The sequence below is a fragment of the Bacillus rossius genome, chromosome 1, assembly GCF_032445375.1.
Source record: "Bacillus rossius redtenbacheri isolate Brsri chromosome 1, Brsri_v3, whole genome shotgun sequence".
In the NCBI taxonomy this organism is placed as follows: Eukaryota; Metazoa; Arthropoda; class Insecta; order Phasmatodea; family Bacillidae; genus Bacillus; species Bacillus rossius.
The window spans coordinates 79,855,269-79,881,737 of record NC_086330.1 but is presented as its reverse complement, the minus strand read 5'-3'; the positions used below and the strand labels follow the sequence as shown (position 1 = coordinate 79,881,737).

At 40.7% G+C, this 26,469-nt stretch overlaps 1 protein-coding gene across 1 annotated transcript; it reads right to left on the bottom strand.

Moving 5' to 3' along the window:
• Positions 1-2,678: 2,678 nt before the first annotated feature.
• Positions 2,679-26,020, bottom strand: LOC134530734 (tyramine beta-hydroxylase). Its single transcript, XM_063365897.1, has 9 exons — positions 25,763-26,020; positions 21,170-21,316; positions 12,477-12,740; positions 10,889-11,086; positions 9,520-9,604; positions 8,393-8,559; positions 7,204-7,386; positions 5,932-6,119; positions 2,679-4,423 (listed from the first exon to the last, which is right to left on the bottom strand). Exons 1-9 carry the CDS (start codon positions 26,018-26,020, stop codon positions 4,183-4,185), a joined length of 1,731 nt encoding a protein of 576 aa, XP_063221967.1. The 3' UTR covers positions 2,679-4,182.
• Between the last annotated feature and the right edge of the window lie 449 nt (positions 26,021-26,469).

Genomic DNA, 26,469 nt, shown 5'->3' with positions numbered 1-26,469 from the left:
GCTCACGTTCGTAACAATATACAAACATGGAAAATCTCGGTCGAGTTCATTAATGGGCAATATCCGACCAAAAGAGTAGACATGGGGATGGTTTTTTTAAAGCAGAAAAATTCCTATAGCTCCCATAATATGATGAATATCACACTCGTTTGAACGTATTATAACTCGTAGGAGTAATACCAAAAACTTTTGTCTAAAATAATTTTTGTACGACCAACAATAACTGTAAGGGGTGCAAAAACAAAATTTGTAGGACAAAAAAAAATCATAACTCTGTAAGTACACCATCGAATTCGTTCAAAGTGTTTTTAAATCTTATAGCCTAATTTTTATCCAAAACTTTTGTCTCAAACAATTTTTGAAAAAAATACATAAATAAATAAAATCCGTACCTTGTACATTATTAAATCCATTCCTTTTTATTATAAAACCTAAAAATATAATTTATAACTTTCGTCCCAAAATATTTTTTATATGATCAACCATTACTGCAAGGAGTGGAAAATAACATGGATTGAAAGAAAAAAATCATAAATTCCTTAATATACACACTATTAAATCCATTTGAATTATTTGAAAACCGTATAGATATTATCTAAATATTTGTCCGAAGAAATTTTTTATACGACCAACCATAACTGCTAAAAATGGTGGGGGATTGTTCAAGGATTGGAATACAAAAAAAATCATAACTCCCTTAGTAAGGGCACAGTCGAATCTGTTTGAATTGTTTGTAAATATTTAAATATTATAATTTTCATCCAAATCATTTGCCTGAAACAATTTTTGTTAAAAGAGCCATTGTTGCATTGGGGTTGAAAATAACAAGGGTAGAATTTTAAAATATTTATAATTTCCACACCATCACATTTGTTCTAATTTTATGTAAAACCTTGGATTATTATCTGCAACTTCTGTCTGAAAGGGGTGGAATAACCAGGGGTTGAAAGACAAAAAACTCGTAATTCCCTATTTAATCGATTATTTTGTAATAATGTAAAATGTAAAGATGTTATGTACATTAAGTTCATAAAATGTTCCAGAAGTTTATAAAAGTTTCCAAAATATTTCCAGAATAAATAGTTACTTCAAAATCTACCCACGTCTGTAGGTTGTGCCGAAAGTTATTTTTTTGTATAGTATTCATTAATCAATCGATTTTCCGACAATCCTACAAACCTTATTCTTTCAAGGTTTTGGAAAAATCATATGTTATTGATTTATTAATTATATACAGATAATAAAGTAATATATTTGAAAAGCTACACACCAACGATTAATTTGAAACTGTATACAATACATCATGTTCTTAGTTAATGCTATGTTTGTCATAAAAATTGGTCTTGGAGTTTCTAAAAACTGTTATAAATTGAATACGTATTTAATTAAAACCCTTTATAAACAATTAAAAATAGTTCAATCATGAATTTACTGAATGTAATGAGCAATAACACGAAATTATGCAAGCAAAATAGTTTAGGTGTCTACCTTTAATGAGGATTAAATCAGACCATTTTAATATTTTTATTTTTTAATCTGCCACAGCTGTTAGTACAGATGCATTATTTCATTATACGTCTCGACAACCAAGCTGAGCTAACGGGGACATAAATTTTGAACTTTTTATGTTGTGAGTTTCTAGTTTGTGATATTTTCAAGTTGGAGCGTTTCTAATGTACAGCCTTAATATTTTTTTTTCTATTTTATGTTAGAACTTGAATTAAAACCTTCAAGTTGTGATGTTTCTAAATGATGTAATTCAAAACTTAGAATTTTCAAGTCACACACGTGGTTTTTTCTAACGTGCGACTATACTAGATTGTGTTTCTGCCGCACTCAATCATAGCACATTACTTATCATAAGCTTAGTTTAATAAACCTAAACTTTGATATTAATAGTATCGTAAATTACAGTGGGATTCTGAATAGCCTTATATGATTTAATAACCAGTAGTATGAGAACCGCGTGTGACCCGGCCCGATGGAAGAAAGACCTCTCTTCGAGGCAGAGGCCAGTGACAGACAGCAAGTAGCTGCTGCAGTGAGTCAACAATGGCAACAGTCTGCCGTCACATGTATCTGTGAAATGCGTGGGTGTCTGCTTGTAGGGTTTGAAGTAGGCACATCGCCACGCCCACAGAGCGCCGTGACTGGCTGGCATGGGAACCACTCTGCAGGTCGGCGCGGGCCTCGGGAGTAGAGGGGTGGACCGCCAGCCTCTAAGACACAGCCAGCAATAAAATGCAGGTGCAAGCTGCTCTCTTGAAGTTACAACCTGAGTAATCCATCAGGAAACTTATACAATTCATTGGGTCGAAATGTTTCGCCGCTACTCCACCAGTCTGCTAGATGTGTCAATTCTGCTCCAAGAGAACATAATATATCTCAGGTAATCATCTTCCTTCAATCGAAAAATAGTAATATATATATGTAAGAGGTGTATTGACAACTGCATCTTACGTGATTAAAATGACTGGTGTAATTATGATGCAAGTAGTATTTCCTCAGTTTTAGTTCTTATGTAAAAAAAAATTGCTTCGCTTCCCTGAAATGAATGCTTAAAAACCCGTCACTGCCTAAGAAGATGCTTCCAGCTAGTGATGGTCCAAAAGGTTATTCAAAACCTGAGAATTAGTTTTTTACTTGTGGTAAGCATGCTTTACTAAGAACACAAAGTATGTTGTTTTATTTTTTTTACTTTATTCAGCAGCATCAACAATTCGATACCAGTTCATTCTCTTCTTATCTCTGAGCATTAGGGTTGTTAATAATTGGTGAGTACAATTTACAGATGAGGTTATCTTAGGTTCCAGCCATCCGTAAACAAATTACTAGAGACCTGCCACATTCTCGTTTACTTTGTGGCACTAGGCTCCACATACTTGTGCATACATAAGCAGTGGCGGACACAAGAGAAGGGATAGGATATGGATATATATATATACATGCGAGTTCTCAATTAAGGTAGTTCGTTATATGGGTTGATGAGAGATGACTGTTACAACAACCTAGTGCTTTAGGGGTAGGTATCAGCGTTCCCTAGCCCTATGACGTGCTGACGTGATGAGCGACGAGAACAGCTCCGGTTACCAGCCTGGTCAGCTGGAAGAGGTTGGGTAGGCCTCCACCGGACCGCGGGTTCGCTGGGTGATTGAGGAGTCCCAGTGTGATGCGGGAGACTGGGGTAGGCGCCAGAAGTGATGACAACTCCAGAGGGCTAAGGGAGCATCCAACTTGCTGGTAAGCTGAGTGGGGTAGGGGGCTGGAGGTGGTGCATAAGCTGGGATGGGTAGCCTCAGCCACTGTGTATAGCTAACGGCTCTAACGCCCTCCTGGTTGCGTATGCGGCGTATCCGCATCCATGCCCATGGAGACCCCAGCCTTAAAATCCTATTAGGCATAAAGGCTGGGTTATCAAATAGAAGGAGAGATCCTCAAAACTTGTTACAACAACCGGAACTACAGACCACACAAGAAGTGGTGTATGTTGAGAATGATAATGTAACTTTCCAAACGTCTTGTTGACGTAATAATATAATATAAGTTTACTATTTTTTTAGATTTCCTCCCGAAAAATAAATTTCTGGATCCGCCACTGTTCATAAGCCAATGTCTTTCGTTCAAAGGCTGCTGCCAAATTCCACCTTCTATTGGGATCGCTTTAAATTGGGTCAAATGTATTTTCTTTATTTTATTATTTGTGTCAAAGATACATAATCAAATTAAAATGTTAATCAAATGTATAAAATATACATTTTGAACAGTCTTCAAATAATAACGCCACAAAGCAGGTATTTACCAATTATTATGAGAAACTGTTGTATGAAGGGAAAGGGGGCGAATCGATGTTTTCTTCAGAAACAGATGTGTCGATTCCAAAGAAAGAACCGATGGCTGATGTTTTATCATCGGCAGAGACCGGAAAAATTATCTGTTTCAATGACCTCTGAGATAGACTCCGTGATTCTCCATGTATTCTGGAAAATTACACCTGCTCGTTGGCTAATGACTGGTGACACCTGTTAACTGGGATGTGTGTGATTCGTTAATTCTTCCGTTGAGGTTATTTAATTGGTTCAGAGTCCTTCAGACAACCTGTGGTCGAATCACTGAAGCAGCCAGAAGTTAAAAAGCATTTGGATTCCAGCCTATCGCCGGATGGTGCAAGAGGCGGACGAGGTCCTAGCGCAGCTCGGGGGCGGCGCACCGCCTGGGGGGCGGCGGCAAGGGGCGCAGCTCGGGGGTGTGCGGCAGGTTCTCCCAGTAGCCGGGGAAGCGCTCTCCCGAGGACTGGTTGCACTGCATGGACAGCGGCGACTCCCGGTACACCTCGGACAAGACGTGCGCGCGCATCGGCGTCCACTGCACGGCGCGGTAGTTGTCCGACACCCCCTGCTGGGGCGAGGTGGGCTGGCCCTCCCACCTGCAGCACACCCCCAGGCCACGCAGACACTCGTCCTTCAGATGCTCTGCCACGAGTGTCCACTGCTGCACCAGAGCTGCACCTATGTCTTATATTATTGGAATTGTCTTTGGGCTCTGCCTAGCGGAAAGAACAGACTGCACATCATGATTCGGTCATACCAATTAGTCTTTGTTGGTTTACGAGCCACAAAAAAAGGTGATACAAAACTTACAGTTACTCAAAATTAACCCATTTGCCATTTAAAGACTGGAATTATTTGTCTCTCTAAATAGATCAACAAAAACCCGGCCATATACGATAATGGCCTCATGAAAAACATTTATTATATGCGTATATACACAGAGTGAGCCTGAATTCGATAAACAAAATCAGGCTGCAGATAGATCACGTAAAAGTTAGTGAAAACGTATATACGACATATAAACAATTATACACTGAAAATTGCATTTTGAGTATGTAAGTCTTTTAACAACTGCCCGCATTTACTTCAACATAATTAAATTACTACTGCTCATGATAAATGTCATGTATTCCGGCGGTAAATGGGACATCTTTTCCAGCGGCTGTGTCTTGTGGTGTTGTGACTTCCAGAATTGGAATGCATTCATTTTACACTTACATGTTAAATTTTTATGAAATGTGGTACCTATACCAAAATATTCTTTGATTAACAAGTTTGTTTATGACAAGATATTTCCACAAAAAAAAAAAGGGTGTGTCTGCATTTTTATCTTGTGGTGTTTGATGACACGTGTGGTTTTTCAGTATTCCGTTTATGCGCTTTAAGTTGTATATAATTGGTCATAATCACTGCATCGATATTATAAGCCAACGAAACTAGCGAAGGCTTCCAAGATTTTTTTCCTATTGGTTCCTAAGAAGTTTATCTAACAGGGAAATATTAACAGTTACTCGTTTTCAACAATCATAATCGGATTCACAAAGAGAATAGACAACATAGCTTTCACATCCATTAACCACAGTTCTCTATGAGTATTACGAGTTACACGCACGCAATCGTGTCATCCCCGTTGTCACTTGTGAACTCAAATCTCAACTTTATTATTTTTATTATTTTTACTTTCTTACTATTATTTCCTCACAATATCTTCATTTGCGTGTAAATCACCTAACAATCCGTGCTCTTTATTTTAGGCAACTGTTTCAAATGAGTGTGTAGAGTGATCCACACTTGCCAGGAATCTAAGTAGGCTAATTCGTTATAAATGTAATTTTAGTTCCTCGCGAAAACGGCGGTGTTTAGGATAATACAACAAGGCAACTGACTTGTAGATTAATAATAAGCCTTTAAAAACCACATTATTCCTCCACGTATCCATTTGTTTTTTTGTTTTTTTTTGGGGGGGGGGGAATAAGAGTGTTACCTAAAGTTATTTCAATTAAATAATTTTACTTCATCGAAAAAAAAATAGTGTTTGAAGAACTTTGTTGAATTAAACATTACGCAAACGCTTGACAGGGTCCTCACAGCAAGGACGACTTACTCGCGCAGGAACCGGAAGTATGTCTGCAGCGCCTGGTCGCTGATGGAGCTCTTGCAGACCTCCAGGTCGACCTTGGGGAAGTAGTGCACGTAGTTGACGCACATCTCCTCGCTGATGGAGAACCCTCCCAGGGTCACGTTGCTTCTGTCCTGGGTGCGGTACCAGCACGTGGTGACCAGGGCGTCACCCTGCGGACCGGCAATTCCTCGTGCACAACTCAGCTGTCGAGAGTAACGAGTACTGCGCATATCACGAGGTGTCTCCTGTCATTATCTGATGTAACAACTCGATATCTTATAATCATGTCGATACTGCTGGCTGTGACTCAGATTGACGACAATCTTTAGTGCTCCATCTGATCGCACAGGCCGTTATGGCCGGTCTTCACCTCCCGGGGCGTGTGCACTTATAAGTAGGGACCGGAAAAATTCGCGTGTTCAGTGACCTGTCGGATGAACTCCATTGTTCTACGTACAAACGGTCAAATGTCACCCACTCATTGGCTGCTGTCTTGTGAGACGTCCCAACGTAGCAGCCTGTGATTCGATACAGCTTTGGTTGAGTGTTTCTCATTGGCCCCAAGTCATCCAGGTGAGTCGTGAGCCAATAGCAGAGACAGCCCCTGAGGTACAATTATTTGACTTTTAGCCTATCGCGAAATGAATTCGCGAAATTTTCCGGTCTCTACTTATAAGTGAACCACGAACATAGTGCACGAGAGTGCAACGAAGTGCGGCGAGCGGACGGACGCCACAACGGAGTCGATTGTCGCCCGCGCGACAATCGATTAGGTGCGCGGGGTCTCTTCTCGGGAAGGGGCACCTGGTGGCTGAGACCGTCCCGAGTGAAGGCAGTGTCCTTGTCGCCATCGCCGGGACTGGACATGTTTATGCGAGTTCCGATATTAAAGTTGCATTCAGTGTAAGAGGTCTTTTATTGTGGTTTTTTTAAAGCATCCTGGGGGGCTTAAACACCCTGGGGTAATTTTACCAGTGTCTCCGCTAACCGCTTTGCAGCCACAGGTGACGTGACACCTGGCAGCCCAGAGTCTCTACGCAATGCTAGTCGGTGCCCACATCATCACCACACCATCTCGGCAAGGCGGCTAGATGTCAAGATGTTAACGATAAATGCACACCAACTAGATATTCAATCGATAACGACGTCAAACTGACACTAAAGATTATCAAAATACCGCAAGCCATGATTTTTTTTAAAGTGTTTCTTCCTACTAGCTAGGCTATGTGACACTAGCCGTGGACGGCGACTCACCGGCAGAACACGCACCGGCCTCTTGAGCAGGCGTATCTCCTGGAAGTGCGTGCTGTAGTGGTCGTCGCGGTTCAGCTCGGGCAGCTCCGTGCCGTCCCGGAAGTGACGCGTGAACACGCGCGAGCCGGTCAGGTGCGTGTGCAGCTGCGACCCGAACACCACGATGCCCTCGGGCGGGATCCCCTGCGTGACGTCACGCGGTCATGCACGGGAGCACACCTGCTGGGTTACACTTGGGCACCAGCTCGATGCGCAGGGATTCATTTAACTCATGGACTTTTGCTCTCTCATAGTGATCCCAGCCCAATATAACTAACTCGCACAAACTAGTAATCTTTCATCACAAATGTTCTATAAAGTATGTCAGATCAAAGATGGATCTATCACACTACTTAATTTAACTTACAAAATTTTTGAGTCCAGTCCATGTATTAGCAAAAGAAAGACAGTAACGATAAGTTTAGACTTGGAATTCCGTGTTAGTATTGAAAATTTTCTAGTCTTCATAAGGTTTTTAATATCCGTGTACTCTAAATGTATTCAAAAGCAACTAAGTCATTACTTAATATTTCAGCGCATCCTGACAGCTCACATTCCCGTACACACTCATCAATTATTGGTTATCTGTACTCTATCTGTGTGTGTGCACTAATTACGCTTACAGGACCTAATTAAAATTATGCTTTATATTCAAAATAGTTAAGTATGAGCTGTGAGAAATGTAACTGTCTATAAGGCCATTAAAACAGAATACATTAAAATGAAACATCATTTGTAAGGTAGCATTACATTCCTATCGAAGCGTTGTTAGAAATTTAAAACATTAAAACTTCACATCTTGTAATGCAATGAACGCGCAAAATTTTCTGGTTTTCGGCAATAACAAACATTTTAAAATGGGGAGGAGGGGGGAAATGCTTCGTCTTGGTAGCAGCCGATAAAAAAAAATACGTGGATTGTATCTCGTAAAAAAAAAATATGGGTAGCAGGCAGGAAGTTAATTGATATGTAAGTATACCTAACTGTAGGTCAAACGACTGTCCGGTCTGCTGCCTGGCGGTCAAACAAGGGCCGCCGAGCACTTGAGGTTCAAGCAGGTGCCAGGAAAGGGAAATACGGCTTCCACGGGAGTGAGCGATGAAGGGAGGGCGAGTGAGCGATGAAGCGAGGGCGAGTGTCGGACACTGACCACGGCAGTGCACTCGGAGATGCAGTAGCCGCTGAGGGGGAAGTCCCGCTGGCCGGGCGGCACCGCCATCTTGTCGGAATACTCCAGCCCCAGTTCCAGGACGCCGCCGTCGAAGGCTCTCAGACGCGGAGAAATGTGCAGCCGCACGCCGGAGCTGTCCACCCAGTCTGTGCACACACACACACGCACACACGGCTTTAGGCTCCCGCCCACCTGGATCAAAAATCCGGTATAGGTTCTTGAAAGCACTTCTTGAAAGGATTTGCATTAAATTTTCATCTTCAGTTCTCCCCCATGTAATTTTAAGGTTGCCGCTGTAGTTGTTTTATGCGCGACGAGTAGTCTGCGCGTCAGTCCACAGCCTTGTGCTTAGAGGTGATAGGCGATACCGCGCTAGAAGTACCAGCAAGCTTCGCACAAATGCAAATGGCGGCTTGGCCAGGCGCAGAGGTCGACAAAGCGCGTCTAGCTTCAGTTCATAAGCAAATAGTTCGGAGCACGCTATAGTCTTGAAGGTGCCGTTACATGACCGAGCGACGTTTAGGCCAGTAATAACAAATTAAAATAATTGTTATTATTAGCGATGGTTATTTATCGCTATCATGGGATTTAGCAATCACACTGCACGTCGTTATAATATAAATTTGGGTAAAGTATACAACTCGATACCGCTAAGCAGTATGTGTGTATTTATGGTCGGAAAAATGTAGGGGATTGATATTAAGTATGACGTCACTGAAGTTTGCAAATGATAACAGATTTTAACGGAGAAACGGAGGGAACTATGTAACGTAGGTAATATGTGGAAGAACTGATAGCGTCATGAAAATAAAAAACGAACGATAGTGTAAGTTTATGAGCAAAAATAATAGTTTTGGTACGAGTAGGAGTGAAGTAAAAAATTTATAATAAAGTGAAACTACCAAGAACACAGACCTAAAAATTTACATATAATATTTGTACAAGAAACTAAATCCATACTACTTTTAATATTATTTGGGCGAAATAAAAGTATAGTTGATCAAATATAATAATTTGAAATTTCGACTCATAGTATTTCTTAAATTACTTGGAACTAAATGAAATTGGCACCTTATATTGTATTTACAGACATTTGCTCTACTAACCTGATTTCTTTTCTGGGTTGTTGTAATGAATCTCTAGCATCACATAGGGGTTGAAGTCAGGACCGCCGATTGGCAACCCAGCTTCCTGAAACAACCACCCAATGCCAATGTTCATTTTGTCACGTCGACATTAACTGCTGTAAATGGTAATATTCTTTACTGCGTTGGTCAGAAAGTTATTCAAAATTTTCAATCAATAAAAAGATTGAGAATATATATATTTATTCAAGGTTAATTTATGTAATGTGAAGAATGTAAATGAGATATTAAGTTACATTACCCAAACTTTCATACAACTGGTAATACAAAACAAGCATGAAAGATAAGCATATAATATGCTAACTGAAAGCTTTGAATATATATACTGTATAGAAGTCGCCAGCCCAGGTTAAAATTTCTAATACGGTTCTGAGGTAGTTGGTTAATTCACCACCGCAATCGCCACCATCTCTAGGGCATCGACTTGTGGTGGTCCCTAGCGGACAAGTGTCGAACTCTTCAAACACCCCTTCCCCCTCCCGTTGAACGACCTTGAGCTGCAGTGAATGATGGGTGGGGGGAGCGGGGAATGACAGCGGGCGACAGTGCTGCGCTCTAACGTGTAAATAACAACTAAGACGATACAGGGCGTTACGGCAGCGCACTGCAGCGGTGAAGTTCCCAAGCTGCTCATCATACGCTTCTGAAAAACGTAGAGTAAATCCTATCCACTCGCGACTTCTATACAGTATATATATTCAAAGCTGAAAGGAAGGGTAGCAATACTCCACACTGAGGTCGTTTTGTAAATTTAAATCCTTCATTGACCAATAATAAGAGAGAGCAAAAACGGAGGCTATTCCTCCCTATTAAACCGGAAACCGACTGAATCCAAATGGTCGCGTGTCTGACTGTTCGAACTGTTCGAGTTCAAAATTGTTTGAACTGTTAGTGACAGCTGTATTTGAGAAGTTCAACTGCCAGACAGTTCGAACAGCTTAAATGCCAGAACTGTTCGAACTGCTCGACTGCCAGACTGTTCGAACTGCTCGAACGTCAAAATTGTTTGAAATACTCGACTGCCAAATGCTAGAAATTCAGACTGTTCTAACTATTCGAATGTCGGACTGTTCTAACTATTCGAATGTCAGGCTGTTCGAACTGCTCGAATGTCAGACTGTTCGAACTGCTCGAATGTCAGACTGTTCGAACTGCTCGAATGTCAGACTGTTCGAACTGCTCGAATGTCAGACTGTTCGAACTATTCGAATGTCAGACTGTTCGAACTGCTCGAATGTCAGACTGTTCGAACGATATTTGTGTGTCCAGCTGCTCAGTACACAACTCCCGCTGTGGGGAGGTTGTGCTGCGAGGTTGTGCGGGGACCCACCTCGGGGTAGACGAAGGGCGGCGCGCCCATGGCCCAGGCCGCCAGCACCCTCTTGCACACCTGGGTGGCGGCGGGCCTGCTTGGGGCGAAGCAGGGCCCCCGGTACTCGGGTACCACCTCCGAGGGCGGCGCCTCGCAGTGGAACACCTCCATGTGGTGCACCAGGCCCTCGTTGCCCGCCTGTATGGTCGCCTCGAACTGCGCAGGCATTACACACGGGTCTCGACCCTCAGGCAGGGGTTTAGAGCTAGTTTCGGGTTAACTAGTATATGTTGTATAAGTAATTAAATATTGGAAATAAGAGAAATTATATTTTTTGGAATTTTTTGATCCAAATTTGGAGATTTTCAAGTTGGTGTTTAAGGTCAGGACCATGACTAAGAGGCTTGAGTTTGAGCAATTTTTAGGAATTTATCCCTCAGCAAGGAGAATTACGTAAGTCTCTGAGGAAAATTGGCCATTTTGGATTTTTTAAGGAAAAAAATAGGAAAATTTCACTCTAAAAAGGAATTTTTCCTTCAAATTACGAAATTTTTGATTATTGAATTTTTTGACATTTTTTTTTCCTAAAAACTAGAATTTCTGAGTCTTTGGCGAACTTCAGCAATTTTGAATGAAATGGTCACGGTAACAGTCAAGGTCGTCCAATATGGCCGCCGTGACGTTTCACTTTTTGATGGCGGCCGGCACCACAGCACCACTGCCTGAATTCTGTCCCCTGGAGCTGCATTTATATACTACTAAAGTGGTATTTTTGTATTGACAGAAATTAAAATACGTATTGCATCTTTATAAGTTACAAGATCCCTGACAATTTTTCATTCTCGTGAGAAGGTTAAAAAATAGTTCTTCAAACAGGGCACAAATATTTCCATTTAAATCCGAATCGATTTTTTTTTTTAACTTTCGGCGTACCTAACTAAGTAAATACGTGAATCAGTTTGCAGGTGCTAAGCTTGCCTGGGGTCATTGGCGAACCCAGCTTAGAATTCTGGGGAGGAAGCGGATGAACGGAAGGATTTTTGGAGGTGTGATGGAAAACCTACCAGTTAAGTGGCTAATTCAGAAATAATCCCCTTAAAATGATAGTATTTTAACGCATTTCTGATGTCATAAAAATAATTATCCAAAAAAAGGATTTATCTGATATTTAATGGTAGCATAAGTATTGAAAAGGCTTCAAATGTCAATATCAGAAAATAGTTTGTTTTCAAATTATAATTCCAGTAATTTTTTTAATTCAAGAAAAGTTATGGGTAGGGACCGGAAAAATTCGCCGGTTCAATGACCTCTAGGATGAACTCCATAGTTCTACGTACACTCGGTCAAATGTCACCCACTCATTGGCCGCTGTCTTGTGAAGGTGTCCCAATGTAGCGGCCTGTGATTTGATAAAGCTTTGGTCAGGTGTTTCTCATTGGCCCAGAGTCGTCCAGGTGAGTTGTGAGCCAATAGCAGAGGCGGCACTGAGGTATAACTATTTGTATTTTAGCCTATCGCGAAATGAATTCGCGAATTTTTCCGGTCTCTAGTTATGGGATGAAATAGTTGGGGGACCCACTGCCCGTATGGCCGAGGCACGGCTCACCTGCACCACGTGGTGCTTGACCGCGAGGCTGTCGGGCAGGCGGTGCACGTGGCACCAGTACGTGGTCTCGTCGGCGGGCACGTGCACGCTCTGCGCCACCACCTCGTGCCCGAAGGTGCCCTCGGGCAGGCTCGCCGCCGGCGCAGTGGTCTTCAGCAGCTGCGCGCGCTGCATGCCTCGCGAGGAGGCGTCCGCCACGTGGACTCCCGCCAGCCGGTACAAGGGCCCGCGTCCCCAGGCCCACACCACGTGCGTCGTGCCGTCCTGCCGGCACACGAGCTGTGGCTGTCCGCAAGCACAGACTGTCGCTCTGTAGCGAGCTGGTAGCTGTCTACAAACACAAACTGTCGCTCTGTAATGAGCTGGTAGCTGTCTACAAACACAAACTGACCAGGCGAAGAGTCTATAGTGAGCTGGTAGCTCTCTACAAGATCAAACTGTCAAAGCGAGGAGTCTGTAGTGAGCTGGTAGCTCTATACAAGATCAAACTTACTGTCAAAGAGAGGAGTCTGTGGTGAACTGGTAGCTGTCTACGAGGGTTGTCTGGAAAGTTTCCGACCTCAACATGAAGATGGCAGAACTCGCCAACAAAAAATTGTATAATGTGTTTGCGCAAGCTATTGAATGTACTCTCTGATATTATTTAAGCCAATATTGGACAAGCGGTTTTTTTTAAAACAATTGTTTGCATGAGTCGATGCGCATGTTTTTTTGTGAATATCGAGCTGATATTAAATATTGATTTTTTTTTTTAAGACATTAAGCCTACGAATATTAAAGACAATCGAACGCTGTGTACGGGACTCTTCACGGTGAAATTTTGGGCAGCTGAATTTAAACGTGGCCGTATACCAGCTTGGATGATAATGAATGTTCGGGACGGTCAAATACGGCAAACACTGAGATAACATGGCTGAAGTTCACTTAATGGTGCTAAACAACCGTTAAATTAAGGCTATAGAGATAGCAGAGGTTATGAAAATGTCATATGAACGTTTTTGTCACATATTGAATCAAGATTTAGGAATGAGAAAGCTGTCCGCGCGTTAGGTACCACGTTTGCTCACTTCGAACTAAAAAATAAATTTTAAATGAACATTTCTAATGCTTTGTTGGCGCAGTTTAGGCGTAATAAATCAGAGTTTTGGTGCCAATTAATTACTGTGGATGAAACTTGGATTCACATTTACTCTCCGGAAACAAAAACACAGTTAAAACAGTGGACTGCGAAGAGGGAATCAGCTCCAAAAAAGGAAAAGACGGTTCCTTCGGCCGAGAAAGTGATGACGACTGTTTTCAGGGATAGTCATGGAGTTGTCTTAATAGATTATCTTTAAAAAGGAAAAACCATGTCAGGAACTTACCACGGGGGTGCTGTCATAACTTAGAAACACACAACTTAGAAATACACAACTTAGAAATACACAACTTAGAAACACACAACTTAGAAATACGTAACTTAGAATTTTCTAAGTTATGACAGTTCTAAGTTGTGACTTTCTACGTTATGACGTTTCTAAGTTGTGTGGTTCTGCGTTGCGTGTTTCTAAGTTACGTGTTTCTAAGTTATGATCGTTCTAATTTGTGTTTTTCTAACTTGTGATAGTTCTAAGTTGTGACTTTCTACGTTATGACGTTTCTAAGTTGTGTGGTTCTGCGTTGCGTATTTTTAAGTTGCGTGTTTCTAAGTTATGATCTTTCTAAGTTGTGTGTTTCTAAGTTACGTGGATTTTCCCAAGTTTTCTAAGTTATGCCAGTTCTAAGTTGTGACTTTCTAAGTTAAGTGTGGTTCCCCTTACCACGCATCATTACTTGACAAGCTGGAGGCATAAAGTGCAGAAAAAGGCCAAATGTGCAGGAAAAAATTTATTTCACCAAGACAGTGCACCGTCTCACACCTCAGTGGTTTCCATGGCGAAAATCTACGAGTTGCGGTTTGCGGTTTGAACTTCTTGACCACACCCTCCTTACTGATCGGATCAAACCAAGTTACATTTTTTTTTGTTTCCTAGGCTAAATGTTGCGCTCGGAGGACAGAGATTTTCGTCGAATGAGGAGGCCATCGCCTTTGTAAACGACTATTTTGCAGAGAAAGGCTTATAGTACTATTTGAAATGGTTTAAGAGTTGGGAGCATTGCTCGGAGAAGTTTATAGACTAACAAGAAGACTATGTTGAAAAATAAAAATTCTGTTGTAGAATTTTTTTTAAGGCACGGAATCCGTAGCGAACTCTTAGCGGTCTAGACGCCCAAACCGACCAGGCGCGGTATCAGTAATGAGCTGGGAACCCGCTAGAAGTACGGGGTGTCATCAATTCATCAGAGCAAGTTTCAAGCAATTACTTCAGCCATAAGACAGTAACCTCGCACACTTAAGGACTAGGGTAGAAAGCCTGTCTGGCCATCTTGATTCCTGTTATTAATGGTTTCTCTAAATCACTCTAAGCGAATGCTGAAATACCATCATATACAACAGAATCTCTATTATTCTAGTATCCTGAATATATGGTGTTCGTGTTCGAACACCACAGATGACCTAGCTTTCGGCGAGATGTTAAACTCATTTTAACATGTACACGCTTCTCTCCAGTTATTGCATGATAATTATAAAATGGGCTGTTTCTATGTGAAAATTTACTAGTGGGCTGCGATTAGGCATTACTACTCTGCTATGTTTATTGCTGGATATATTTTCCGAACATTTTAAAACTAACATGGCCCAATCATAAAATCGTATACATTCTTCAAGTGTTCACTGTCATCGTTAAATATGGTGAGATATCTGTTCATCCTCCACGCCTCAATGACGTAACAGCCTTAGCGTGTATAACCAGCATGAAAACATGCAGTAGGTATCCAACACACACTGAAGATAGTAAGGACGTGTCCTTTTCCGAAGCAGCGTTAACCAAAGGCACGGTGGAATGGGGGGGGGGGGGATTGTTGGATAACGTTTATCATTCCCATTTTACAGTTAATACACACAAGCGGGCTCCCTCGGAGAAGGGCTGTTTGTCTCCAGCCCCCCCCCCTCCCCGTGCCCTTCTACCCCCGGGACCTACGCCCATGAACAAAGGATCCTTTGATTACAAGGCCGTATTCAGTGAGACACTTTACGTGAAAAGATAGGGTATCCGAAATCTCCTTACGCCAACACAGCCTAGTGTATCAATACAGAAATACTTTATAGCAGCCATTTGTTTGCGAGAGTTTCGGCGGAGGGCCGCGTGAGTGCCGAGTTCCGAGCGAAGGGAAGTGCGACATAGCGAAGAGGGTGAGAGTGGCGCGACGCGGAGTTCTACTGGATCGTGAGAGTGCGGCGACTGAGTGGCGCGAGACTGTATGTGTGTGTGTGTGGACAGGTGCGAGGTAAGGGGCGAACCACTGTTGAAACTGGCTCCAGTGAGGAGTGCGAACTGTGGAACTTGACAGACATTGAATGCCTTGAGAATAAACATTTTTTAAGTCCCAGTGATTTGTGATCGGACATTTTTAAGTACAATTATTTATTATTTATGTAAATATTAGTAATCAATAAAACTGTAATGAAACTTAATTGGGCTATCCCTTACAAACCCAGTTCTCCCCAACTTAAAATCCGTAACAGTATCATGTCGATGGAAAAGTTCATTGAAGAAGTACGAAAATATCCATGTCCATGGAATAAATCGATAGAAGAATATAGAAAGCAAGATATGCGAGATAATGTCTGGGATTTAGATTCAAAGGAGGTTCACTAAAGCTGTGTGTTAAGGAAATGATAAATAATGGTGAGAATTGCCATTGTTCTTAATTTTACTTTTATTTCATTGACGATAAATCGTTAAATGTTGATATTGTCATGAAATAATTGTTTACTGACCTAAAACAAATAGTCAATCGTTCTTCTGCTAAAATGCTTTCGCTGTAATTTAGATTTTTCTACTCAATTATATTCTTTATGATAAATCAAATGCTATCAAACGTAGTTGTATTTATTCTGAAATAATCCATAAATTTGGCTTTATCCTTACGCACCTGCTTAATCAAATGATGATATTCTTTAATTTATTTTCTTTTTGAATTAACTTCCTGAACCAAATACTTTTTTACGTTTACATATTGCGATAACCAGCAGAATATTATCATCACAGAATCATCACTTGAATCTCACGGCATGCGTTTCTTCGACATTGCGAACTAGATTATCCTGTGCGGCCACCCGGCGCAGCGAACACAGCGAACATCGCGAACATAGCGTAGCTTTCTGTGTGGCCTCACCTTAAGAATATTATAGTAAATTACAATAATGTATTTCCTCCCCATTATAGCCCGACATGTCTCGTACACAGAAGCTACAGGAATTGTGTTTCTAAGTAGTCTATATTTAATGCTGGCTGGCACAAGTGTTACTGTAAGCATGTATTTTATACTAGCTTTATGTGCGTGTATTATGTATTTGATAAAATTAATATATGTGCATTTAAGACTTGTTTTAAAGAAATCATTAAACAATTGATTTAAGAACAATGCATTCAAACAATGAAATAAAAAGCAAAATATTAGATGTCCAGTTTCATCTAGCAATAGCATTGCTTAAAGTTATGCTTGTAAAGGTTTTCGTTCTAAACGTTTAATCTTCGCTGAGATTTGATTTAAGTGTGACAATAGATTTTCTTTTAAAATTAAAAAAAAATGGAAAAACTTATGAAAAATAAGTAACGGTTGAACTGGGCCCACTCCTCACAGAATCCTTGCTACGGCCTCGACCTATGAGCTGGAGCGAAGTGAAGGGAGAGAGGCTGGTGGTGATATGGGCGGTACAAGAGTGTAGCGGGGTGAAGAGGGTGAGTGAGCCATTGGCGAGCGATAGCGGACGACGAGAGACGGGCATATCGGAGCATCGGGGACGGTGTAGCGGCGGGAAGCGTGGCAAGAACTAACAGTGGAGAGGGACACTGTAGTAGAGGAAGTAAATAGTGGACTCAGTAAAGTGTGATTAGGTCTTTGGTATTTCATTTCAGTTTGTTGTAATTTAGGAAAAAGTTACTTATTTTAGTTAATAATTAATTAATTAATCGAATTAATTAATTAAAGTTATCATTTCCGGACATGTATTCCCACACAGACACTGTTAGAAAATTTCAACTAAATTTTACGAAGAACGCTGGTTATAAATTATATATGGATCTTTGAAAACTTACGGTTATCTTCGTGAGTTTACGTGTGTTAAGTTCACTCAACATTAATAAACAATAATAATATTTATTATATTAACAAAACATTGAAAAAAGTTTGCGTCAACAAAAAAAAAACTTTTTTTCTTCTTCCGAATGTGTTTTACCCTGTTTACAACGTAACACCTAACTCGGAGTTTGGAATCCAAAGTAGTTTCTACGAAGATACAGTTTTCTGAAATTACGAAGAACTCTTCGTTTATTTGAGGTTAACTGTTCGTTTAAAAGTCCGTAAATTGTAAAAATAAGGAAAAAAAACTTTGAAACCAGTTCCAACCTTAGCGTAAAATTCTGGTGACTTGTTTTCGGCTGCAGATAATTAAACCAGCGCTGCATAACCGCGCGCAATATCTGAGAACGGAGATGTGGCCTTCTTTGAGGATGACTCGAGGATGAAGGAGGAGGAGGAGGGGGGGGGAGATCAGTCGTGACCTGGGGGAATCTGAGCCACAGAGAAAACAAAATGCTTTCAAGAACCGCGTGTGAGTGACAGGTCTGGCTGGCTCCCCGGGGCTGGTATAAAGGAGATGCCCCCGTCACGATGGTGATATCTCGTCGCCACGTGCGGGCAGGTAGGTCAGGTTTGAAGGCCTCGTTTTCAAACTGTTCTCGTTAGAAGCGAAACTTTGCATTATAATAATGCTCTAAACCAAACAGTAACGTTCACTTGGGAGGTTCGCAGTTTATACAAACATGTTGGCGAGAAACTTGCAGAATGTCTCCCACTTTTCTCTTTCTCAATTCTATTAACAATTCCCCCCCTTCCGCTCTGCGCCATCTTTTTCGATGGGGTCGCGAACCTCGATGGGGTCGGCAGACCGCGGTTCGCGAGCCTCATGCGGCTCATTTAATAGGATTTTACGGCTCTACGACTCACTGCGCTGGAAAACAAAGCCTAAAATAGAGAAAGTCATATTTGATACGAGGAATAGTCTTCCTGAAACCTATGACTCAACAAGAAATTAGCATTTGCTATTCCAACAATATTCGGCTCTACCTATTCACGTGAACAAACATTCGCTTCAATGAATCAAATAAAAAATAAATTAAGAAGTAAATTAACCAACAACAACTTAAAATCATGCCTAAAATTTAAAATAAGTAGTTCCTTGCCAGATATAGCTAAGCTTTCGAAAGAAAAGTCACCGTTCAAACTAAGTAATAAATTTTACAAAGCGTAGATGCTTTTTTATTTTAATAATTAAATTATTAAAAAAAATAGTTTTTTTTATTTTATAAGTGAGCTGTAGTAATTACTACCATATATGTGTGTGTATATATGTATATATATTGCGTTTTCGTGTTCTTTTTCCTAAGTAGCTGTTATTTTTAACACTCTATGTTGAATTTGTTAATAAAATATTTGGATGTTATCTCGTTTATTTTTATCGTTTTAAAATTCCATGTAGATACAGAGGAAATAAATGTTGCGGCTCTCTAAAAACTTGGAGAATCTGTTTTTTAATATTTGGCTGATCTCACTCGAAAGTCTGCGTCCCCTGGGCCTCGACTTGCCCCACTAGCTGTAATGAAGTTTCACTTCAAAAATAGTCCGCTAAAATTCGCCTAGAAATAACAGTGCGGTAGTAGCAAGGTTATTTTTTTTAAACGAAAACGTCTCGTAACTATAAGATTATGATTAATGACAACAAATATTTGGCGCTATTCATTTTAACAAGATATCTTACAACAAACACGAAACAACATTCTAAGATTGAACTTGAGGTGCAACATTTGAAACAGTATGGAGAAGCATGTATCTATAATGAAAGTTGGCACGGTTTTCCTCCACTGGAGAATTGTTTTAATTTGAAAATTTCCCACTTTTATCACAAGGCTCCGCTGCACTCACCATGTTGAATTAATTTACTGATTACTGTTTTTTTATGAAATTAATTGTTTAAATTAGAATATATAAACTGTTTTTCATAGGCTATGCAGCTGTGCAAATACAATAACGTGTACTTATAGTGCATATGGCCATTACTAAATTAGTTGAGCAAAAATATTTAGTATGAATATACCTATGCATGTTTTTTTACGAACATCGGATACTTTGTAGCCTATATTTGTAGACAAAATATGCATGGAAAAATAATTTTCAATCCTTCAGGATGAGTCTGAATTCTATAGACAAAATAATAATTTGAAAACAACAGACGACTTAAGACCCAAAGCAACAACACATTTACAAATATTTGTAGAAAATAGGGCGTTAACCGTGATTTTTTCAAAGTATTCATAAAGCGACGGTGAACAAGTTTCGCAGTGATTGTAGAGCTATATTGATTTAAACATATCCAGACTAGAATTGTTCCATATTTAAAAAAAATTACTCTATTATTTGAAAAACAAAGCTCATTTTCTAATTCAAAAGTGTGTACCAGCCTTGGGATGTACGTATTTTTAACTGGTGACTATGCAGAATGTCTGCAGAACTGTGGGGCACAAATATGATGGGTTCCGGGTAATGCCAAAACAAGCGATTTTTGTTTAGGAACATATGTATCTTCGGAAACGACACCCTGCAGGGGAAGTGAACAGCTGCACGCGAACTGCAGCCCGGCGGGCCTCAGGAGACCGCTGCACGGCCGAGAGGACGAGCAGGCGAGGGGCTGGCGGTCGTCCAGTCAGCGCGAACCTCCCAGCTTCCGGACAGTCGCTGGCTGGGCGGTACGAAGGTGCGCATCTGCTCTGGAAAATTCCCGCTGCTCCTCCTTCGATTATTTTCGCCTGTTCTTAACGACAACACATCGGCCGTCTCTGTGAATGTAAAGTCTGCCTTGCTATTGTTGCTTGTCCAGTATGAAATCGCAGCACCGTATACGCACTGTCCTGATCGCCCCAAAGCCAAACATGTGAACGTACCCCACGCAGCCATCCACTGCGTGTGCACCGGACAGCTGGTTGCTGGCGCGGGTGGTGGCCTCTCAGCCAGTGGAGGAGTCCCCTGAAGCCCGCCCGATTCTGATCAGTGCGCTGCTGTTCGCGCCTGTAATCTTGCAGGGTTTCGTTTCCGGACATACCAGGGGCGCATATCTGTAGGATTCTCACGGAGGCCGCGCGGCCCGAGAGTCTTGCACGTGGGGATAACCTACGCGTGATCTCTGGACACTGTACTCGTATGCTGTAGGCCTATACTGCCCATGTTTTGGCCTACGCATGCTATAAGCAGAAAACTTTAAAATATACAGAAAGTTTTCCATTAGACATAGTTTTGACATCAAACCCATTTCACAGTCAGGCTTTTGCAACTACAGGCAGGACCCTCTCTTCTTAGTTCCAAGGGGCCCTGGGCCCCCTGTCCGGGATCTACGCCCATGCCTGACACCCGTTCAATTCATGCCTCGCAATTCGCGAATATCCCGGAGTTTATTGGTCGAATTCAGTCTCGTCCTGTGAAGTGAAGTATTTGAGTGGCTCGCAGAAACACGACACCTCGTCGCCGGACCTTGGAGAAGGAGGGTCTGGACTGACCTCGATGATGTAGTCGCGGTCGTCGCAGGTGTCGAAGGCGCGCGTGAAGGCGAACTTGGTGACGTTGCGGCGGCGCACGAACTGGAAGGACCCGCAGTCCTGCTGCGCGTCCACCGACAGTCGGCCGTCCGCGCCCGCCCACGCGTCCTGCGCACACACCAACCTCTGCGGTGCATAGCGGCCCTCGCCGCGTGGGCTCCGGGCATCAGCATTTGCTTCGTCTCGATCCACCGACCATTTGTCGAATTCAAAGAAATTATTAAAAGACGTTGTCGAACTGTATGAAAACAAGCCAATGAAGGGAGGTGGGTTGGGTCATAGATAGGGACACCTGTATTTCGCGATTTCATTTCACGTCAAGGTATTTCACAAAACACTGTAGCTTTTTTCTAAGAGTCAAGGCAAATTGTGAGGGTGCAGCAGTACGGTGACCACATTCTCATCGGCCCCGTCAAGAGCGGGACAACACCTCTCCCCGACCTCAGTCAATAACCGCAGGAGAAAAAGCTACAGTATTTTGTGAAATACCTTGACACGAAATGTATTCGCGAAATACAGGTGTCCCTAGTCATAGAGCATAAGGAACATGCCTGCAAAGTTTCAAGTTTTACATCTATGGTTCCAGAGAGAGCGTCACCCACCGAATTTCCCAACACACACTTGTTGAAAGATGATTTTCGTAAAATCCGTTATTAGCAGATGCCTGTGTAGCCAGAGGAATATCCGTGCCAAATTTCAAGTCTGAAGGTCGTATAGTTCCAGAGAATTCGTGATGAGTGAGTCAGTAAGCGGATTTTCACTACATGTACGATATAACAATATCTATATTATGTCTGAATTATACCGACAAAAAAAACTTTAAAACATCTATACGACTTAATGATGGTAGTAACAGTATTTAAAATAGAACACTGAGCTTCGGGAGTATATTTAACCCCGAATTTTATCTCTGTATGAAAATTGTTTCATTGAAATAACTGGGAGTAGTAACACGCTACAAAAATATGTGTAAAATAACAGTGTTATTATTTTTGCATTATCCGCTAGGAATTCTGTCTCTATTACATACATTGTTGTGACATGTTTCGATTCAGACAATATTTTGTCTCAGCTGTTGCGTAGTTCAGTCAGTTCGTTTACCAGACTCTCAACGTCTGTGGTCTCTGAGTCTAGACACGAATCCACGCACACCATCGGCGTAGGCTCGGTCTCACACGACACGGTGATTTTATTCATTTCTTATCATTACTTTTATTTAAGGGCATTTTTTTAATTTTAACTCGTTACCTCTCCTGCATTTGTAGTTCCATCACAATTTTTTTAAACATATATTCACGAGTGTAATATAAACGATGTAAAAATTAACACAAATAATGAAAATGACGAAGATTTGCGCCTTTGTGACAGAACCGCAAATACAAGACAGGTATACAGTTAAATTTTTAGAAATATTTCTTTAGTAAAAGTGATGACAAAACGAAAAGTCAACACGACGTGTGAGGCCACGTGTGCGACACGATTGCCGTTATCCAACTACACCTACAATCCGTAACTTTGGTCTCAGCAGTCATCTACCAACTACACACGTGTGGACAAAGTAACACGGTAACACGGTAACACGGTAACGAATAGAGAACCTGCGGAGCGTAAATAAAAACCGCACTTACTGGCTGCAACATTAAACTTCCCATCAATTATCAAAAAGTAGCCTGACAAAATCAGGTTTATATATTTTTGGGAAAACGTTTTTTTTATTTAATGAATTATATGTCAAAAATAAAGAGTTTTAAGATGAAGGCTACTCGTAAACTGTATACACATTATTTCATGTTTTCAGCACATGTTGGGACTGATATAGAAATTAGCCTTTAAGTTTATAAAAACTATTAAATTAGAACTGGTTGAACAGAAAAAAAGTCAAACTAATAAGATATTGTTATATTATGAATTTATTTAAAAGCATGTGTAAAACACTAAACGTTACAAGCAAAATAATCTAAGGTACTACATCCTTAAGGAACATCAATACCCACAATATTCGACTTCAAAAGATTCAACCATATCTCTCAGTAGGAATTTGATCACATTTTGCAGTTTGCTGTGGCTCAGAGCATAGCTAAGGAGTTTTTGTAAATCAAATACTTGTTCACTGTTTTGAACTATGAAGTCTCCGGGATTAATTAATAAGTTAATTATTTCAAGTCGCCATGAGCCAAAAAATTTTAAGTGTATTAATATTAATAAATCCAAATTGTCGTTAGCATTACTTAATATGTGTGCTTATCCAGCCATTTCATAGGCAAAGGTGCTACTAAATTATTAAATAATACTTACATATTTTGCACAGTGTTTTTATAATCATCTATCAAAGAAAAATATAACTCCTTACAAAACCAAAATTTAACTATGTTATATTACACGTCATTGAACGTTACCAGACGCTTTGATAATTTATTTTGTCAATAATATCCATTATTCGTTTCAGTTACAAACAAATTAAAATTTAACATTATTTAAGTTCGAAGATATTTACTACGTTATTTAGGTTCACACCGGTATCAACTGTAAGATGAGCCACATTTGTTACGGTACGTGGAAAACAAACCGTTGATAAACAATAGTATATTTGTGTACGAGACCAATTTACATAGTTTTCTGTTAGCTTTTGGCAGGTAAGTACAACAGAATCACTTTTATTGTTACTCGTAAATTTACATTATGAATCCAGACTTTTAAAAAACACTTTCCTAAATATTTAAACGGCGTTTGAAAGCAAAACATATATTCTTTTAATTTTTAAAATAATTACAGAAATTTTTAAAAATATTTTATGAAATACTAGGTATACTATTGATTCGAGTTAGTAAACATGTCACTTCCTTCGATAAAACACTGAAACCAGCTACAAGTATTTCTCTTCAAATTATAAGAACAGACTTTATTTAATCGATTCAGCTATGCCTATGTGTGAATTGCCGAATGTTAACGTCATATGAGAGGTAATCACGAAATAAATTGCAAGCTGCTAGCCAAATACTGTGCTTACAACTTGCAGAAAAATTAATATCGAGAAAGATGAGTTTTTGTGACGCTACAGGATAAGAAATAACTTATCGATTCGTTCTCGTCTCAAATCTTGAGCAGAAGTTGGTCCGGTGACTTTTAAACTTCGGTCGTTAGGACGAAGTTGGATTTTTATCTCCCCAGTTTAACGACTTACACAGGAAATGACCAAACCAGGACTAAAAGGAAACAGATGGGTGGTTGTACTTATGTAAGCTCGTTAGAAGATATACTTACTTGACGTGATAAAAAAAATTAATTTTGAATGCAAATAATTTATAGAAATAAAATAATAAAAAGACTGGAGTGATATTACAAATACGGTTAGTAAAAGATCAATTAAAACTAATAAAAAATAAATAATACTCAGTATTCAATATTAATACAAACACAATTATTTTATTTGGTAAAATTATCGATAAAATTTTTAATTAATAATTAAAATCTAAAAGTATGCTGAATGTTTGTTCGAATTTATGATTTTGATTATTTGTTAAATAATAATGTAATAATTTAATAAACAAATAAATTATAGCAATATACGGGAATATAACCTCACTTATTTATATACACTTGAAAAAACCTATAAACACAATTTTTATCACTAATATTCACAATAAATAAAAAAATTAATGGATGGAACCAGTATTCAACATAAATCACTAAAGTATAAGATTTAAAAGCACATATATATTTTTTTATATTGTATGCAGCTTTTTTTCATCCTGTGAAAATTTTTTGCATTATGTGCGCGCAACGTAAAAATTAATTCTCATATTTTTTTTTTTTACGCGCCTAAAGAAGTACAACTTGAAAAAAAATCTAGAGAGATGGAACTCGTTAACTACCTGCGGTTCCTGTTGCGCCAAGTTGCTGCGCGCGCAAACTTGAAACACTCAACACTGAGCTGATAAGGCTGCCCGTTTGTTTGTTTTCAAAAAAAGGCCAGGACCTGAAGTTTCGTTGTATAATGTCCAAAATTTTTCAAATGTTTTTTTCCAAGAGATAAGTTCAATCATAACTCTTTGTTACCACATCCTCGGCCTGTAGGCACCGCTAGCAAAATATTGGTTGAAGAAAGTAACATTCACGTTGTCTAGTCGTTGGAGGCAGCATCTCCACCTAAAGTTTGCATGTCAAAATGTTTTTTTTTTTTTTTCCTGTGACATCGCCAATGCCTTCCCGCTGCATGGAGGCGAGGGACATCAAATCATCCGGTTTCACGAGTGAAAATAATCCCCACCCCAGCCGGAAATTGAACCCGGGGAATATTGTTCCGCACCCGCCAGGAATCCTGACTATACTAGACCAAACTGTTGGACGTACCCGTGCGGCCCAAACACTCTGAGAAATGTCTGCATTCGGGTGCCTTCATGTCGTGTAAGAGAATGTAAGGGTGACTTCTCCGCAGATTGGATAGAACATACGCATGGCATCCCTCCAAAAAGTGACTTTTCCGCTTTTTCAAATGACCTGTCCGTTGCTTGGACAGAACGCACACACGACGTCCCTGGTGCTCGGAGGGCCTACCTGCAGGTGCGTGTGGCCCCTCCAGTCGGTCCACAGCACGCAGTAGTCGGCGGGCCACGCCTCGCCGTGGTCGGAGAAGCCGACGGCGAACCAGGCGGCGGCGGGCAGGTCGCGCGCGTGCACCTCGGCCTGGAGGCTGCGCGAGCCGGGGTCCAGCAGCCAGGACAGGCTGGCGCGGCCCTGCGCGTCCAGGGGCACCCGGAACACCCGGGGCTCGGCGCCGGCGCCCGCGAGCAGCAGCAGCAGCAGCGGCCACATGGCGAGTGTCGGCGCCGCGCCGCCCCGCGCCTCTTATAGCGTCGCCCCTCCCCTTCTGCGCTCCCGCTCCCTGGCCCTGCCGCGGAGAGTAGTGGACCTCCCTGGGAACACTTGACAATCAAAATCTTTAAAAAACATCACTTTTAATCCAGTCTGGAACTTAAAATTAGACGATTTTTTTTCTAATTTATCTTAAGAAATTTTGATATCAAGTTTCCTGAGAAAATTAAACACCGGTCGATTTTGTAAATTCCATAGATCAAATTCCGGTGAAATATCGCGTCATAAAGTATTTTGAAAGTGATTCTAAAATGAAATCGCCGAAAACTCAATTGAAATCGTAATGGTTTGTTTAGACCAGTAATTTGAAATTACATGTTAATAACATCTTAATTCTTCCTTTCCCAATTAATGTCCACATTTCTCACATAAAACTGGGCAAAAAAAAT